The sequence below is a fragment of the Ursus maritimus genome, unplaced genomic scaffold (assembly GCF_017311325.1).
Source record: "Ursus maritimus isolate PB19 unplaced genomic scaffold, ASM1731132v1 scaffold_6, whole genome shotgun sequence".
NCBI lineage: Eukaryota > Metazoa > Chordata > Mammalia > Carnivora > Ursidae > Ursus > Ursus maritimus.
The window spans coordinates 48,557,138-48,570,621 of record NW_024426774.1 but is presented as its reverse complement, the minus strand read 5'-3'; the positions used below and the strand labels follow the sequence as shown (position 1 = coordinate 48,570,621).

At 52.3% G+C, this 13,484-nt stretch overlaps 1 protein-coding gene across 1 annotated transcript; it reads left to right on the top strand.

Moving 5' to 3' along the window:
* Window positions 1–4: 4 nt before the first annotated feature.
* Window positions 5–6,687, top strand: SPR (sepiapterin reductase). Its single transcript, XM_040623323.1, has 3 exons — window positions 5–370; window positions 948–1,238; window positions 5,895–6,687. Exons 1-3 carry the CDS (start codon window positions 49–51, stop codon window positions 6,083–6,085), a joined length of 804 nt encoding a protein of 267 aa, XP_040479257.1. The 5' UTR covers window positions 5–48; the 3' UTR covers window positions 6,086–6,687.
* Window positions 6,688–13,484: the final 6,797 nt, after the last annotated feature.

The following is a 13,484-nucleotide window of genomic DNA, read 5'->3' as shown; positions in this document are numbered from 1 at the left end:
GCCCGCCGCCAGTCTTCGACCCCGCGCGAGAGGTCGCGGGTCGCCGGCATGCAGGGTGGCAGCGGCAAGGACGGCGGCCTGGGACGCGCCGTGTGCGTGCTGACCGGCGCCTCCCGTGGCTTCGGCCGGGCCTTGGCCCCGCTCCTGGTCCGGCTGCTGTCGCCCGGCTCCGTGCTGGTCCTGAGCGCCCGCAACGACGAGGCGCTCCGGCAGCTGGAGGCGGAGCTGGACGCCGGGCGGCCCGGCCTGCGCGTGGTGCGGGTGCCCGCCGACCTGGGCGTCGAGGCCGGTTTGCAGCAGCTGCTCGGCGCCCTGCGCGAGCTCCCCAGGCCCGAGGGGTTGCAGCGGGTGCTGCTTATCAACAATGCGGGTAAGGCGCCCGCCGGCGGCGGCGGACTCCCCGTGGGAGCCCTGGGAGTACTGCGTAGCGCCCCTATCTCTTCTTCCTCCTTCTCACTTTCCCCACCGCTAGGAACATTAGAGGTGACTCTTAGGAGTCAGAAAAGATGCTAGAAAATCCGAGTTGTTTCAGCAGGTTCGGTGCGGCTCATTCTTTCCCAACCCCCGCCCCCCTCTTCCTTTTCCTGGGCATATTTTCCAAAATGCCTGTAGAACTTTCCCGATCGCCTTGCTCCGCGCCCTCTGGCGGAGGCCTGAGTCAGGGCCTGAGGTCTTCCAGCAGAAGTAAATTACCCTCTTTTCCAAATGGCCTCCTGAGTTCTGCCCCCAGGCCCAGAGCAGGGCATGCACACTTTCAGGTTGCAACTTGGGATGAGTGAACAACTCCGGGTGTGTCTGTCTGCAGAGCTGGGAAGAGGAAGGCATCTTCAGAAGCACTAGGGAGACTCCTCTAGGTTTGGGAGGGAAGGGGGTGTCTAGAATTTGGAGAGGGCTGGGGAAAGAGAAAACCCATCTGCACAGAGTGATTCTTAAGGTCTGTTTTTCAGGCACTCTTGGGGACGTGTCCAAAGGCTTCGTGGACCTGGCCGACCCAGCTGAATTGAACAACTACTGGGCTCTCAACTTGACCTCCATGCTCTGCCTGACTTCCAGCATCCTGAAGGCCTTCCCAGACAGTCCTGGCCTCAGCAGGACCATGGTTAACATCTCGTCCCTCTGTGCGTTGCAGCCCTTCAAGGGCTGGGGATTGTACTGTGCGGGGAAGGCTGCCCGTGACATGATGTTCCAGGTTCTAGCTGCAGAGGAACCTAGTGTGAGGGTGCTGAGCTATGCCCCAGGTAGGTGGAACATTATACTACCATCCCTGTCACCCAGAACCGGCTGGTTCCCCCTCTGGGGGTGGGCAAAGGGCCTAGTCTGACCCCTCCAAGAAAGAACCCACAGAGTATATTGTCCCTGAATCATTAACCATCACCCCTTAAGGGAAATACAGGCTTCAGAAGTTAGAGCTGGCTGGGATAGGGAGTGTAGTTAGAAGATAAGGCTTGAGACTGGGGAGTTGCCTGGCCTGGAGGGTGGGGCCAGAAAGCCTGAGATATTAGAGTTGAGAGACAATGAGGGTTTGAATTTCAGGCCTGTACATGTGAAACAGGGAAGATGCTACCTGTCTACAGGGCAGTTTGGAGGACTGAATGAGGTAATATATATGAAAATGACTCCTAGCTGTGAAGTGCTATCTATCTGTTAGCACTTCTAAATGTTAGATAGAACTTATCACACTGTATTCTCTTTATATCTGTACTTCTTTCTCCTGATAGGAAAGCTCTGAAGGCAGGAACTTTGTGCTGTGCACCTGTATGTCCTCAGCACCAGCAAAGTGCCTCACTTTGTCAGTCTTCAGTAAATGGTATTTGAAGGAAGAGCAGAGAGATTGTGAAATGCTGGCCACCCAGGCTAAATTGCGCTGGGACCCTGTGGGGATGCTGGGATAGAGAAGAGAGGGCCCTGTCTTCACCAAAGTTAAACAGTAAGGGGTCTTGTGACACTTGGTCTGGCTTCTCAGCACCCTGCCATGATGCCACTGTGCCCCTTTCTGAAAAGTGAGCCTTGTATACTGGCTTGAGGCTGGTGGAATTAGAACAAGGTGACAAAGCTGTTGTGTAATGTCTGAGTGATTTAGACGGAGAGCCAATAGTCTGTTCCCCTTGAAACCTGGGGGCAGAGATGTCAAAACACCTGACCAAAGCCCAGATGTGGCAGAGGCAGGATCAAACCTTGTCTCCAAGTTCATGATCAGTGCTACTTTTACTTCCTCATGCTCTCTAGTGCCCAATCCTCCTTTCCTCCCTAACACCTACACTGTTATTCTTGTAGTCACCTTTGAACTCAGCACCCCTCTGAGCTCAGCCTAGGACTCACTCAATCAAGTGGGCAAATGAAAACCACAGCCAGGTGTGGAGCCGACTCCAGAATGTCATTTGATTGGGTTGGATCTCAGGGAGTCCTGAGATGACTCAGTATGTGCAAATCGATCTATATAATATACCACATTAATAAAATGAAATATAAAAATCATATGATCATCTCAATAGATGCAGAAAAAGTATTTGACAAAATTTAATATTAATTTATGATTTTTAAAAAACTCAAAAAAGTGGGTATAGAGGGAATGTGCTTAACATAATAAAGACCATATATGATAAGCCCAAAGCTAACAGCATACCCAGTGGTGAAAAGCTAAAAAAAAAAAACTTTCCTTGTAAGATCAGGAACAAGACAAGGGAACCACTCTCGCCACTTTTATTTAACATAGTACTGGAAGTCCTAGCCAGAGCAGTTAGGCAAGAAAAAGAAATAAAAGACATCCAAATCAGAAAGGAAGAGGTAAAACTATTTGCAGATGACTATTATATGTGGAAAACCCTAAAGACGCCACCAAAAAACTATTAGGACTAATAAATTCAGTAAAGTTGCAGGATACAAAATAACATACAAAAATCAGCTGTATTTCTACACACTAATAATGAGTTATTGGGGAAATTAAGAAAACAGTCCCATTTACAATTGCTTCAAAAAGAATAAAATAGAAATAAGTTTAACCAAGGAGGTGAAAGACCCGTACACTGACAACCATAAGACACTGATGAAAGAAATTGAAGAAGATACAAATAAATGGAAAGATACTCTGTGTTCATGGATTGGAAGAATTAATATTGCTGAAATGTCCATACTACCTAAATCAATATACAGATTCAATGCAATCCCTATCAAAACTCCAATAGCATTTTTCACAGAAATAGAACAAATAATCCTAAAATTTGTATGGAACCACAAAAGACCCCAGATAACCAAAGCAATCTTGAGGGAAAAAAACAAACCTGGAAGCATCACACGTCCTGATTTCAAACTATATTACGAAAGAATAGTAATGAAATACTGGTATTGGCATGAAAACACACAGTTTACCAGTGAAATCACGTAGGCCTGGTGTCTTGAAGAAGATATCTTTGGGTTGAAATTTTGTAGTGACCTGTTAGCTCCATGAACTTGGATGTACAAATCTTTCCCCAGATTTGGGGAGTTCTCAGCCATTATTTCTCTGTATAGATTGTCTCTTCTGATGGTAACCCTTAAGTCATCTTTACTCTTTTGTTCTTTTTTCTTTTTGCTCTTCTGACTGGATGATTTCTAATGACCTGTCTTCTGATTCACTAATTTCTTTCTTCTGCTTGATTCAGTCTGCTGTTGACTTCTCTTGAATTCTTTAGTTTAGTCATTTTATTCTTCAACCCCAGGATTTCGGTTTGTTGAGTTGTTTTTTGGGTTTTCTTTTTTAAGATTTTATTTATTTATTTGACAGAGAGAGACACAGCCAGTGAGAGAGGGAACACAAGCAGAGGGAGTGGGAGAGGAAGAAGCAGGCTCCCAGCAGAGCAGGAAGCCCAATGTGGAGCTCGATCCCAGGACCCTGGGACCATGCCCTGGGCTGAAGGCAGACGCTTAATGACTGAGCCACCCAGGCGCCCCTGAGTTGTTTTTTTTTAAGTGGTTTCTATTTCTTTGTTGAACTTCTCATTTTGTTCATGCATTGTTTTCCTAATTTCATTTAGTTGTCTATCTGCGTTTTCTTTTTTTTTTTTTAAGATTTTATTTATTTATTTTAGAGAGAGAGCACACCTGAGCAGGAAGAGGGGAAAAGGGAGAGGGGGAGAGAGAGGAAAAGGGAGAGAATCTCCAGTAGACATCACGCTGAGCACAGGGCCCAACATGGGTCTCAGTCCCATGACCCTGAGAACATGACCTGAGCTAAACCCCAGAGTCAGATGCTTAACCAGATGAGCCACACATCGGTCTGCATTTTCTTGTAGTTCACTGAATTTCTTTAAGAAGATTATTTTGAATTATTTGTTCATAGATCTTATTTCTTTAGGGTCAGTCATTGGAGTTTTATAGGTTTCCTTTGGTGGTGTCACATGTCCTTGATTATTCATGATCCTTGTGGCCCCGTGTTGGTGTCTGTGCATTTGAGGAAGGAGGCACCTCTCCCAGTCTTTACAGGCTGACTTCAGTAGGCAAAGCCCTTTACCAGTCAAACCATCCAGTGATTCTGGGTGAACCAAACTCAGGGGCTCCTGGGTGGCTCAGTCATTAAGCATCTGCCTTCAGCCCAGGGCATGGTCCCAGGGTCCTGGGATGTCTGTAGCAGGTTGCTCCTGGAGTCATTGGGCAGCCTCTTGCTAGGGTGGGTTGAAAGCCTGGGTCTGTGGTAGTCCGTCTGGTGCTGGGCCTGGTGGGGAGCCTGGGTTTATGGGCACTGATGGCAAGCTCAGAGGCATCTAGGGCCACAGGAGCTCGCTGGAATGTGTCAGGTACCTATGTTCATGGCAGCTTGTCAGGAGCCTGATGCCGTGGGAGCAACCCCAGGCCACAAGGGCCAGCTGATACTGGAGTGGATCAGGGGACTGGGTTTCTTGGGACTTTTGGGAGCCTGGAGCTGCCAGGGGCCACTGAAGCTGGCTGGAACCAGCAGGCATCAGAGTGAGCCTGAGGCCTAGGTTTGTGGGAACCTGTTCCATAGGAGTGGCCAGGGGTTGTGGGAGCCACTTGAGGCTGCTGAGGCGCTGGATCTGGCAGGCAGTGGGGTTAGCTGGCGGCCTGGGTTCATGGGAGCCCAGAGGGAGCCACCTAGCACCATGGGAGTTGGCCTGGGTCTAGAGTGGGCTGGCTCTGGGATCCCCTATGAAGTCGGGTGCTTACTTCCCTCTCCTCCCACAGGGAGGGTGTCTCTACACTGGGATGCCTGGGCCTGGGGGCAGATGATAGGGGTAGTCCGCATCTCTATTTCCTGCCATCCTCAATGCATCCTTTCTTTTTTCTGTGCTTCACCCAGGTAGTATAATCCCTTACCTGGAATCCTTGGCTTTCATGAAGGTAATTTCATGGGCAGCTAATAGTTCATATTGATATTTCTGCAGAAAAGTGCTAGAAATTCCTATGCCACTGCTTTGTCGACCCCAGTGATATTTTAGCAAGATGCAATTTAGCAGAGGGCTACAGAAGGAGCTGAAGCAGAGAGAGAACCAGGGCCGTATAAAGGGCTGGATTGTCAGGGTATGTAGAAACAGAAGGGTCCGTCCTACTTGGTGACTGGTTGGCTGTGGGAACAGAGGGAAGAGGGAGGAGGCGGGGATGGAAGTTTTGAGCTTGAGAGAAGAGTGTTTCATTAATAGAAATTGAAAAGTCAGGAGGAGGCGGTGCTGATTGGAAAGGAGGTGATAAGCTTAGTTGTAGACACAGTGGTCTGGAGACACCATGTTCATTGACGCATCGGGATTTGAGTCTGGAGCTCAGTAGTGACAGAATGACCCCGACCACGCTTGTCAGCCAGGGTGGGGTGTTGCCAGTGGCCAGACCTGACTCCACCATGCTCCACACACACACCAGGGGCCCCTGCCTCAGCCATGTCCCCTCAACTTCTGCTTTTCATGCCCTAGGTCCCCTGGACACAGACATGCAGCAGTTGGCCCGGGAGACCTCAATGGACCCGGACTTACGGAAAAGGCTGCAGGAGCTGAAGACAAATGGGGAGCTTGTGGATTGTAAGATGTCAGCCCAGAAACTGCTAAGCTTGCTACAAAAGGACACGTTCAAGTCTGGAGCCCATGTTGACTTCTACGATAAATAAGCCAATGTCCTTGGCTTCCTGGGGCTTTTTTCCCCCTCTCTCAGGCACACCCAGGAGCTCTGTGCCACCCCCCCATCCTGCCACAGGGGCACCGCCAACCCTGCCTGACCCAGATAAGCACTCATACCTACTTTCTGCCCTCAGATCCAGCCAGCAGTGAGGGCCTCAGGTCATTGGAATCCCAGTTCTCGGGAGTCTGTTGACTGCCCTGAGTTAAGGGGAGCTTGGGAGAGAGAAGTTACGGCTGTTGGTATTCTGTCTCCCCAGAAATAGAATTTTAAGGTTAGGAAAAGCAGAACAAGAAGCTGCAACCCTGAAGAGAAGAGGTTGGGGGTCTCATGGCCAGTCCCTGGCTGAGCTAATGTCATATAGGAGGGCCCATGTGGAATCACAGCCCACGGGGGAGGGAGGACGGTGCAAGTTCGGTGCACAAGGATGCCCCATGTTCATGGTAGCAGGACCTTGTGTTGACCTTTGTGTCCTCATTCTGATGCCTCCTCCCTCCAGAACGTACCATCTGTCCCCCAGATGGGGGAAAGGGGGCCCCTGAGAGTTTTGTACAAGTAAAAAGCAGATACAAATAAAATGTGGATTGTCCTTTATTCACCCCTGCCTTCTCCTCTGATACAGGGCCTGTGACTGACTCCTGTCTCACTGGGTCCAGAGGTGTGCCTTAATGCAATTAACCCAAACTTGGGGAGTTACCCTTATTTCCTGGGGAGTTATCTTAGGGTTGTCTGCCTCTTCTTACGGAGCCCCTACCCAGTGGCAAGCTCAGGTTCAGAGTTGGCCAAGATGGATATGCCCAGGTGCCTGTTCCTCCAGATGCCTATGCTGACCCCAATCTTTATTACTCTTTCCTCATCCCTGACCTAGTCAAAGACTGTTGAGGCTTCAGGGCCTGACTCCCAGCCTCCCCGGCCCTCTTGGATTCCCAGTTCTACCCTTTGCCCACATGGCAGTGTTGCAAATGGATCTCCTCAGGGGGGCTGTCTGTCATGGGCCCTCCTGGTAAAGTTCATCCGGCACATGGTCCTGATCCTCCGTGGGGTGGGCTTAGGACCAGCATGCCTGTGGGGGACATGGGCAATATTCTAAGAGAGGGAAGCCCTAAGTAACGAGGTGTGTGAACAAACCCATCCTCTTGCCACTCGGCAGATGTAGGCCGAGCTGGGAGCTCCACAGTGGTGGTGGCCTACAGCCAGTCCACCCTTGCGCCTGGCCCTTATTTAGGAGTTGAGAACAAGGGTCCCAGCTAGCCAACTCCCAGGGCTCAGCCCTGCATGTGAGGTGGAGGAACTCTTTGTTCCTTCTCATGCACAGCAGAGGGCGCATGGAGGCCGTTCCTCCGGGAGAGCCCATGGCAGCTCAGCTCTGGAGGCAGGCTCTGGGCCGGAGCTGCCAATGCCCTGACAGGTGCCCTAGGAGGGAGCGAGTAATTCATGCTCTTTCGTTGCCCAGCAGAGCATTTGCCCTCACTGGAGTCAAAAGCACTGCACTCGTATCCCTGCTCTGCCATTTGCCAGCTCGTGACCCAGCATAAATTGCTTCTATGGGTTTCGGTTTCCTGATCTGAAAAATGGTGCCTCCCTCAGAGAGTCATGGGGAGCATTAAGTGCCCTAATGTTTGTAAATGCTTAGCACAGTCTAGCATTGCAGTAGGTGCCCAGAGATTTGGATATTATTGCCTTTTAATATCAAGATCCAGATCAACGTGGAGCCCCACTTGCAGCCCAGATGCCCTCCCCCTTGCTGACCTGCAGCAAGAACTCTCTCTGCTACCCCTGCATGGGGCCTCAGTGGGGCTGGAGTTCAGTCTGGACAACTCGTTCTGGACTCACCAGACCCATGGGAAAATGGAGGAGCCTCAAAGTCAGGAATCGTTGGTCCCACTTCTCTCTGTAATGGAGACGTTGTGGGGTCTTGCACAGGGCCCTCCTTCCTCTGGGCTGTTTCCTTAGAACAGAGGAGCTCAGAGCTGCCTTCCCACAGGTGGGGCTGGGCCATCCTGGGCCGCCCCTTCTGTCTGGTGAGTGTTGGGTGGATTTCCTCACCCGGCCCCCTGCTCCTGCGGGAGTGTGAGAGCAGTCAGCACCAGCACAACCCTGGGGGATGGCCGGCCAGGGTGGTTTCCCTCTCCCCACCAGGCTGCTTGGCCAGGACTTGGGGAGGAGTACCACATGTCCCCACCAGGTGGCGAGGCCCTCCCATGCCTGACACTTGTCCTCTCTGAGCCCAGGGATTTAAGAGCCTTAGAAACAACCCCCATCTTTCTTTCTCCCTGCACTCTAGGATTGAGAACTCTCAGGGGTCCGCAGGGAGCTAGGGAGGACCAAAGGGCTGGGATTACTCTCTCTGGCCCGCCCAAGGCCTCCTTAGTGACCCCTGGGCTCGGCCACAAGGATTTCCCAGACGTTGCTCCTCAGCCGGGACTCAGCCTCCCCAGGCCCCCCACCACTGGGCAGGGAGATTTTCTAGCTAACCATCTGTGTTCCCAGAGCACATGGCCTGGCGTTGGCCGCCACACACATGAGGACACATAAGCACATACACAGTACATGTCTGCACATGCCTAACGTCCAGCCGCAGGGTCAAGCAGGGCCTCAGATTAGCCAGAAGACAAACAAGGTTTCTCTTTGTCTTTGATGACGAGAATGAGCTGGGCAGTTTTTTGGTTTTATGTTTCATACCCTGAGCTGGAGGCCAGCAGCTGGCCCGTGATGAGCAGGGGACGCGGACTATTCCAGGCCCACCCCCAGGGACATCCAGCACCTCTGTCCATGAACGTGACCAGCTGGGACTAGACTGTCCAGGAGCACTCTCCCCACCCCCCACCCCCAATTCTTGTCCTTCATCCCCTGAGTACAACGCAGGCTGGTGCCTAAGTCCATTGTTCGCCAAGCCTGGAGGCACCAGTGGCTCCTACCTCCTCGCTCAGAACCACAACGGGGCGACATGCTCCATCCTGGCATCTCCCCGTGTCTCACTAAAGGGCGCTGGGCTCTGGGAAACCGCCTCTGGCCTCCTTCACCGTCAGCCTCTCCCCACGGCATGTGTTTGCAGGAATTCCCACTCGCGTACACAGGTACACACCCCTGCTTACCAAGGTGCCCTGCTGGGCTCCCTCACCGTCAGGGTCCTGTGTGGTGCCACAGAGGTGGGTGGAGAGCGCTTGCAGTCCCTGGAGCGGAGATCCCTCAGGGCGACACCTCCCCAGCTCCCACAGCATGTCTCGGTGATCCACTAGTCAGCAGGCAGGGAAGGTACTCTGAGCCCCTGGGGCCAGCTGGCGGGAGGGTTAAAGGGTGGCTGAGGAGCCATTCTTGCTCCCCCAGCCGAGTCCTGAGCTCTTTTGCCTGCAGAGCTGGGAGGCAGGACCGGGTGAGTACTGGATGTTCCCTCAGACTTTCAAAGCAGGGCCCACCTCCCCATTCTCACCCTGGAATGATTGCTCCTTCCCAGCAAGACTCCCTGACCTCACCCTTTTTCTACCATTTCATCCATCATGCACTCCCCCTCGGGCCTAAGGGTCCTTACTGTGAGCTGAGAGAGCCCTGGATTTCTATTTTCAGGGAGAGGTTGGGAGAAAGGAGGCAGGGAGGAAGGGAAGGAGAAGGAAGTTCCTTCTTTTTCTTTGGAGGATCCATGTCCCAAGCCCACCTGCCAGCTGACCCCAGAGGCTTAGCGTGATTCCTCAGCTGACAAACCTGGAAGCTACCCGGTGGTCTCTTAGCCCTCAGGCCCATGTCCCCTGTCCCCAACCCAAGGGCAAGGGAAGAGAAGGGCCTGCGCCCCACTTCCCAGACCTGGTGTCTCCTCTTAGAGCTGCAGGACTCTATCTGGCCCATACTCTGGTTCAGGTCTTAGTCCTGCCACTGCGGAGGCCTTTCCTGCCCCCACCCTGCCCTTCCAAACCCCAGTTTGACCCCAGGGATCCAAGGCCTCAAGCTCAAAAGACTGTGTGTATTCCACAGACCTTACCCAGACCGAACCCAGTGAGGCCCTGTAGAGTGAGGAATGAAGGAATGAAGGAACCAACAAATGAACGAATGAATGAGTGAGTAAAGAGAGTGAGCAAGCAAGCGAGCCAGTGAATGCTGGAGTGGGTCACTGCCAGGTGTATAGCGAAGCCTTTGAAATGGCTCAGGTGTGATGGCGATGCCTGGGAGTCAGGTCTCCGCAGACAAACTCCCACCAGCCCAGGCATCCCTATGTGGGGGTTCAAACCCACCTTGATTTACTCCTTGGAATCCCTAAAGGAAAGCCCAAATGTGTGTATTATGGAAGGGGGTGGGGCTGTCTTGTGTCAGAATCACTTGGGCAGTTTAAAAAAATAAGGACTTTCCCTTTGCTCCTCCTTCACCCCCGATTCCAATTCACTGGATCCGGGTGCGTCCCCACGTGCACTAGAACATCGAAAAGTGAGCTGTGAGAAATGATTAATTCATTAATTTAAAAAGCGAGCTATGGGGGCGCCTGGGTGGCTCAGTCGTTAAGCGTCTGCCTTGGGCTCAGGGCGTGATCCTGGGGTCCTGGGATTGAGCCCCACGTCAGGCTCTTCCGCTGGGAGCCTGCTTCTTCCTCTCCTACTCCCCCTGCTTGTGTTCCCTCTCTCACTGGCTGTCTCTCTGTTGAATGAATAAATAAAATCTTCTAAAAAATAAAAAAAAATAAAAAGCGAGTTGTGAACCTTGCAAACCCAGGTGACATTGGCAGAGATCAAAGAAGGCGGCTGTCCAGAGAAAGGAAGGTTAGGGGACAGAGTCAGGGTTAGGGGTTGGGGCTAGTCTGAGGTCAGAATTAAGGATCAATATATGGCCAGGGTCAGGATCACTGTGAGTCCAGATCTGGAGTCAGCACAGGACCAGGGCTAGGTTGAGTCTGTGTCGGGAGTTGGGAATGTAGAGAAGGGAACAATTTTGGAATATTTGGGGAGGCAAAAGAGGCCCGCACTGCTGGCTTTTAAAATATTAATTTGCATATAAATGATGAGTGTCAGGGTGAGCTGGCTCATTGGGAAAGGAAGTCCAGGCCTGAAGACCAAGGTTGAGGGCCTGCTCTCTCCAGCCCGGGATAGTCCCAGATCTGCCCACCCTGTCCACCTGGGCAGGAGCCCTGTGCACAGGACAGGGACATTATCCGGAACAAAATAGGCTTTCTTTAAGGGTCCATCCTTGTGGCCAGCCTGGGTGGGATGGGAAAAGGAGCTGGGGCAAAGTGAAGAAGCTGAGAAGAGGTGAATCTCCTTTCCTCTCTGGAGCATCCAGGCCACAGGAACAGACACAGCAGGGCACAGCGAGACTGAGGCCGGGGGAGCAGGACAGTGACAGGAAGCCGAGCAACACGGGGAGGAACACAGAGAGAGAAAGACTTGAAGATAGAGTAAGACAGATTTAGATGGAGGGAGAGAGATTGAGAGAAGCCACACGCTCACACACACTCATATGCTCGCTCTCATACACACACTCACACGCTGGGGCGTGCGCTCACGTAGCCACCCTGAGTCTTACTGGAAATAATCCCACTAGCAACGCCGGGGCCTCAGCTGCACAGGCGGTGCCGAGCTGTTACCTTGCACATCTGTCAGCTCCAAATGTAGAAGCTGTCATAGGGGTGTGTGTGTGTGAGAGAGAGAGTGTGTGAGAGTGCGTGTGTGCGTGCCTGTTTCTCCCAGAGAGTTCTGAGGGCTTACTTACCCTGGCAGAGGGAGATCCCCAAGGGCCCAGAAGCTCTCCAGGAGGTCCACGCCGCAGGAAGCAGGCCGTGTTTCTTCCTTTCCTGCCCAGGGAGAGGCCCACGGGCTGCCCAGCTTTAGGCCATGGCCCCCTGGACTTGGCTTCTGTGGCCTGGTTTGGCCGCTTACAGCCATGAGATCCCGGGCAATCAAAGCAGCTGAGTCTCCTTTGTCAGGTGGGGCCTGTAAAGCAGCCAAGCCCTCTGGATCCTGGAGGGGCACTGATGAGCGCCTGGCCACACGTGCCTCGGTCACTCCTGCTACTTCAGGGATGTTTTTCAGCCTGTTTGCTATAATTGGGAATTCCTTCTGTGGCTGATACCCAACTTCCGGGGATGTACCTAGCACACAGGTTCCTCGGGGGACACCAAGGACATTGCCCTCCTCCAGCCTGCTCTTCTCCCAGCTGTTTTCCATGCTCAGACCCAAGGATGCGCCTAGAAAACCCACTCTGGACTACAGAGGACCGAGAACCTCTGACCCAGAGCCTCCAGGAGCAGAGAGGGTTGGCACAACATCCAGGGACACGGGGATACTTCTCCCTTTCTAATAATGATCCTTGGGCAGAACCATGTGCTCCTTCTTCCTGGCAAGGCTTTCCAGGTTTTCAGCCCCTGTCCTCATGTGTCAGGAAGTTCTTTTTTGTGTCTGCGCTCTGCCCTGCTTTAATCTAAGCTTATCATAAAGGGATTTTACAGCAATGAGGAAGAGGCCCCAGACACTATCCAGAAGGGAGGGCAGGCTTTTCACTCTTTTTCTTTTTCTTTTTTTTAAGATTTTATTTATTTAGTTGACAAAGCAAGCAAGCACAAGCAGGGGGCGTTCCAGAGGGAGAGGGAGAAGCAGGCTCCCCGCCGAGCAGGAAGCCCGACATGGGGATTGATTCCAGGACCCTGAGATCACGACCTGAGCTGAAGGCAGACACCCCAGCCTTTTCATTTTTAGTACAAGAAAGTAGGGCCCTTAGCTGAAGGGCCCAGTCCCTGTGTCAGAGCTCTTCCACGGTGCAATGCCCACTCAGTGTAGCCCTCCCCAGTCCCACAGAACTGACACTTTGAATGTAGAGAAAGAGAATACACAGCCCAGCCACTCATCCCACAGACTGGCAGCCTTACCAATGACGTGCCCCATCAGAGCCCACCCTGACCCCTGGGGCGGTATCTCCTCCTTCCTCAGATCCACCATCTTTTCTGCCCAAAAGTTGGATGGAACATTCTAGGTAGGCTGCAGGCACTCATGTTGCTCAAGCCAGGGGCTCTGAGAGAGGAGATGAGGTCTAAGGCCTCGTATCTGTGGCTCCAGCCCTGTTTTTGCAGGAAGGCTGTTACCTGGGGTGTGTTCTCTCCTGGGGCCAGGGTCTCTCTGCACGTCTCTGGAGGTTTATGAACCACACGTGGGCCTGCTCTAGGCCCCAGCCACGTGTGTGGGTAACTGTTTGCCACCTTAGTGTTAATATTAGTCGTACAGGTGCGTGAACATTTGGCTTTGCTTATGTATGCTGGGGGGGTTGTATAATTGTGTGTGTACCTGTATATAAGCGTTTTGATATAACACGTGCCAGAGGACAGTGTGTACACGCAAATGTGGGTTCGGGTGTGGGGTCATATGCACACATCTGTAAGGCGACCGTGAGGGTACGTGTAAACTACAGGCAGCGCACATTCG

What these genes read in the sequence shown, in the direction of transcription:
- SPR (XM_040623323.1), top strand. Translation starts at nt 49, where the DNA reads ATGCAGGGTGGCAGCGGCAAGGACGGCGGCCTGGGACGCGCCGTGTGC. An exon ending in GCTGCTTATCAACAATGCGG is followed by an intron (nt 371 to 947) that starts GTAAGGCGCCCG and finishes TCTGTTTTTCAG; the next exon opens with GCACTCTTGGGGACGTGTCC. An exon ending in GGTGCTGAGCTATGCCCCAG is followed by an intron (nt 1,239 to 5,894) that starts GTAGGTGGAACA and finishes TTCATGCCCTAG; the next exon opens with GTCCCCTGGACACAGACATG.